The 4,144-nt window shown below is 51.0% G+C and overlaps 1 protein-coding gene across 1 annotated transcript; it reads right to left on the bottom strand.

Annotated features, from left to right (window-relative positions):
• Nucleotides 1-946: 946 nt before the first annotated feature.
• Nucleotides 947-3,299, bottom strand: LOC124377322. The gene is made up of 3 exons (XM_046836748.1): nucleotides 3,149-3,299; nucleotides 2,810-3,026; nucleotides 947-2,670 (listed from the first exon to the last, which is right to left on the bottom strand). The coding sequence occupies exons 1-3, from the start codon at nucleotides 3,297-3,299 to the stop codon at nucleotides 1,380-1,382; spliced, it is 1,659 nt and encodes a 552-aa protein (XP_046692704.1). The 3' UTR covers nucleotides 947-1,379.
• Between the last annotated feature and the right edge of the window lie 845 nt (nucleotides 3,300-4,144).

Consider the following 4,144-nt stretch of genomic DNA (forward strand, 5'->3'; position numbering starts at 1 on the left):
TATTGCCTTTATTGCTCTAAACCTTATTCTAAATTGCCAAGACACCTCAAGTTTGTCCATCGCATTGAAGTCGCAAAGGCAGTCGCATTTCCAAAACAATCCAAAGAAAGGCAAGTGCTGTTCACCTTTCTGAGAAACCGGGGACTTTGCCCACAATGCAGATGTAGTGAGAAAAGGACATGGAGAGATAATTGCCTGGTATCGTGCAAAAAACAGAAAAGGAGCCAAAGAATGTCTTCAATGCATCTACTCCAAGGTCTTTACAACAAGCACAGCCTTTGGAAACATATAAAAACCTGTTCGCTAAAACCCAAAGATGATGAACCTCAGGGCAGGAAGAGTTTGATCTCTGTGTGCTATGAAAACACCAGTCGGCTCAGAGGTGAGCAACAGTTTCAAGAAAATACTCTCCTTTATGATCAATGATGAGGTTTCCCGTGTAATTCATTCTGACAGATGCATCATGCAGCTGGGGGAGCAAATGGTTAACAGGTTGGGGCCTGATGTGACCAAACAAGACTACGTCAGACGGAAGATGAGAGATCTGTCAGAAAGTTCAGGTTATAGGATCTGCAAAAGGAGCAGGGGAGAAAGGCTGTGCAGAGCTGAATCGGGAAGCCGATTCAGGGAGTCCATTCAGGGAGTCGAATCAGGGAGCCGATTCAGGGAGCCGATGTGCGCGAAGGGGTGAAGATTCCGAGCCGGAAACCAGAGCGCGTTCAGCGCGAGCCGGAAACCAGAGCGCGTTCAGCGCGAGCCGGAAACCGGAACGCGCGTTCAGCGCGAGCAGAGCAGAGCCGGAAACTTTAGGTTACTTACGTAACCCCGGTTCTCTGATAACATGAGTGAGGTATCTCACTATGGGAATCGCCTCGGGCGTGACCAATCCTGGAAGCATCAATCACACCACGTCTGTCGGCTGACAGACCAATCACAACAGTGATGCGGGAGTCCCGCCTCCCTATATACACCGCTGCTGGCGGTCCCTGCCTCATTCTCACATATCTCTTCTCCGTGCACTGCAAGGAGGGAAGTGTGGTGAGATACCTCACTCATGTTATCAGAGAACCGGGGTTACGTAAGTAACCTAAAGTTCTCTTTCAAACATTCGCTCGGTATCTCACTATGGGATATAGACAACTCCCGTATTGCAGATATGCTGTCCGAAGCAGGTGTCAACCAACTCAGTGATGTGATGAAAAGAGATAATCCCTCTCACTGAAGAGAGAGGAAAAGTGAGAGAAATGACAAACATCCGAACCACAATGTCATCACCCGTTGTCATTCCCTAACGTATACACGTATACATGACCAAACACATAAGCATGGACAATACATGTATATATAATCATACCTTCAATATATATACACAATATATATTACACACTCAGGACTGAATGAGCCAGCGAAGGCTCCGTGACATCCAGCCTATAAAAACGGACAAAAGTGTGCGGCGAAGCCCAGCATGCTGCCGCACAGATGTCCTGAATAGAAACACCCTTAAAAGCGCCCACGGTGGCCAAGCCTCGGGTACTATGAGCCCTCAGTCCTTCCGGAGGGTTGAGACCCACGCTATTATAACACATTATAATAGCCTCCACGAGCCAATGGGACAGGCGCTGTCGGGAAACGGGACTGCCCTTACGGGAATCGACCCATGAAACAAACAGCTGATTACTCCGTCTCAAACCTTCCGTCCTGTCAACATAGTGACGTAACGCACGGACAGGACACAGACAGTGAAGCCGCTCCTCCTCCGCTGAGGAAAAAGGAGGCGGATGAAAAGCCACCAAATCCACCTGCCTGCAGGCGAAAGCTGACTCGCACACCTTCGGGATAAAAGCCGGATTAGTCTTGAGAGCCACTCGCGAGAAATCCGAAGCAAACCGCATACAGGAGATATGAACTGACAAAGCATGAAGTTCACTAACCCGCTTCGCGGTAGAAAGAGCCAATAACAAAGCGACCTTCAGCGACAGGAGCTTTAAATCAATACTCTCTATCGGCTCAAAAGGAGACTGAGAGAGCGCGCTCAGGACCACTGACAGATCCCATGGCGGAACCAGCGGCTTTGAGAACGTGCTCAGACGCCGCGCTCCCTTCATAAACCTGCACACGAGCGGGTGATGACCGATAGTATTACCGTCAATCCCTATGTGGCAAGCAGAAACAGCGGCGAGATAAACCTTAACGGTTGAGAACGCCCTGCCCTTATCCAAAAGTTCTTGCAAAAAGCACAACACATCTGCCACAGAACAGTGAAAAGGGATGATATGTCTCTGAGCACACCATAGTTCAAACACACTCCACTTCCTATCATACGCAGAGCGCGTCGAAGCTGCTCTCGCATTCTGAATCGTCTCAATCACCTTCGGAGGCAAACCAGCGACACTGAGATTCATCCTCTCACGAGCCAGGCCCAGAGAGCTACTCTGTCCAGTGCCGGGTGAAAAATCTCTCCGCGCGCTTGCGAGAGGAGATCCCTGCGCAACGGGAGAGGCCAGGGTCGATCGTGCAGGAGTTGGAAAATCTCCGTCAGCCACACTTTCCCTGGCCAGTTGGGAGCGATTAGTATGACAGAGTGACCGCCTTCTCTTACTCTTTGTAGAGTCGGCACGATCAAACTTAGAGGAGGAAATGCGTAAAGCAGAACGTTTGGCCACGGGTGGGCTAACGATCCACACCCATAGGTGCACCGTTTCGCCAGAGAAAAGAACAGAGGGCAATGAGTGTTTTCGTGCGAGGCGAAGAGATCTACGGCCCGGCGAATCTCTCCCATAACAGGTTTACCACCTGAGGATGGAGAGACCACTCTCCGTACAGGGATTTCCCTGGACAAGAGATCCGCCCGCATTCAACATTCCCGGCACATGAGTCGCCGCAGCGACAGGAAATGCTCCATGCCCCACACCACGAGATCTCGCTAGACGGTGAAGTCGAGGAGAGCGCGTTCCGCCCTGGCGATTTATATGCGCCACCGCCGTCGTATTGTCTGATCTGACCAATACGTGGTGACTCCGAAGAAACTGCACGAAATGTTTCAAAGCTAGAAACACCGTTAACAGCTCCAGAAAGTTTATGTGCGCGCACCGAAGCGAAACGGGCCATTTCCCTTTCGCTATCCTGCCTTCGCACACCGCACCCCAACCTGCGAGTGACGCATCTGTCGTCACTACTTTCCTCAGGGAAACAGCCCCCAGCGGGTTCCCGACTCGAGAAAACGCGATTTTTCCAGTGATGGAGAGCGTAAGCACAGTGACGTCACCATCACTCTGCGATTGAGGTGGCGCTTCGGACATAAGCGCTGTGCCGTAACCCAGCATTGAAACTCTCTCATTCGCAACAGTCCCAACGGTATGACAGACACTGCCGAAGCCATCAGCCCCAGCAGGCGTAAACAGAGTCTGAATGGGACTTTCCTTCCCCTCTGGAAAAGAGAGAGACAACTGCGAATCGACCTGATGCGCTCTTCCGAAAGAAAAGCCTGATAACGGTCTGAGTTCAATCTGAGACCCAGGTATATTATTTCCTGTGTGGGCACCAAGCAGCTCTTTGTCTCGTTTATCCTGAAACCCAAGCCAGTCAGGTGAGACAGAAGCACACTCGTATCCACCTCCGCTCGCTGCCGTGACGGAGCGCAGAGGAGGAGATTGTCCAAATACGCTGACACTCTGAGACCCGAAGCTCTCAGCGGCGACAGTGCAGCTTCGACACATTTGGTAAAGATCCGCGGAGCTAGAGCTAGCCCGAACGGAACCGCCAAATATTCGTAGGCTGTGCCCTGATAGGCAAAGCGTAGGAATTTTCTGTGTGCCGGATAAATGCTTATGTGATAATACGCGTCCTTCAGATCCACTGACGTAAACCAGTCTCTGGGACGAATAACACTGTACAAAGCTTTCAAAGTGAGCATCTTGAACTTGTACTTTCTGAGGTGTTTGTTGAGGTTCCGTAAATCCAGAATGGGACGGAGACCCCCCCCTTTCTTGGGAACGACAAAGTACCGGGAGTAAAAGCCGAGCTGGCTGTCCTCTCGCGGCACCGATCGAATTACCCCTTTGCTCAGTAAGGAGGTTATTTCGCCCTCCAAAACCTGAGCAGATTCGCCCTCTGCTGTCGACCAAATCACGCCGCTGAAAAGCGG

The sequence above is a fragment of the Silurus meridionalis genome, chromosome 23 (genome assembly GCF_014805685.1).
Source record: "Silurus meridionalis isolate SWU-2019-XX chromosome 23, ASM1480568v1, whole genome shotgun sequence".
In the NCBI taxonomy this organism is placed as follows: Eukaryota; Metazoa; Chordata; class Actinopteri; order Siluriformes; family Siluridae; genus Silurus; species Silurus meridionalis.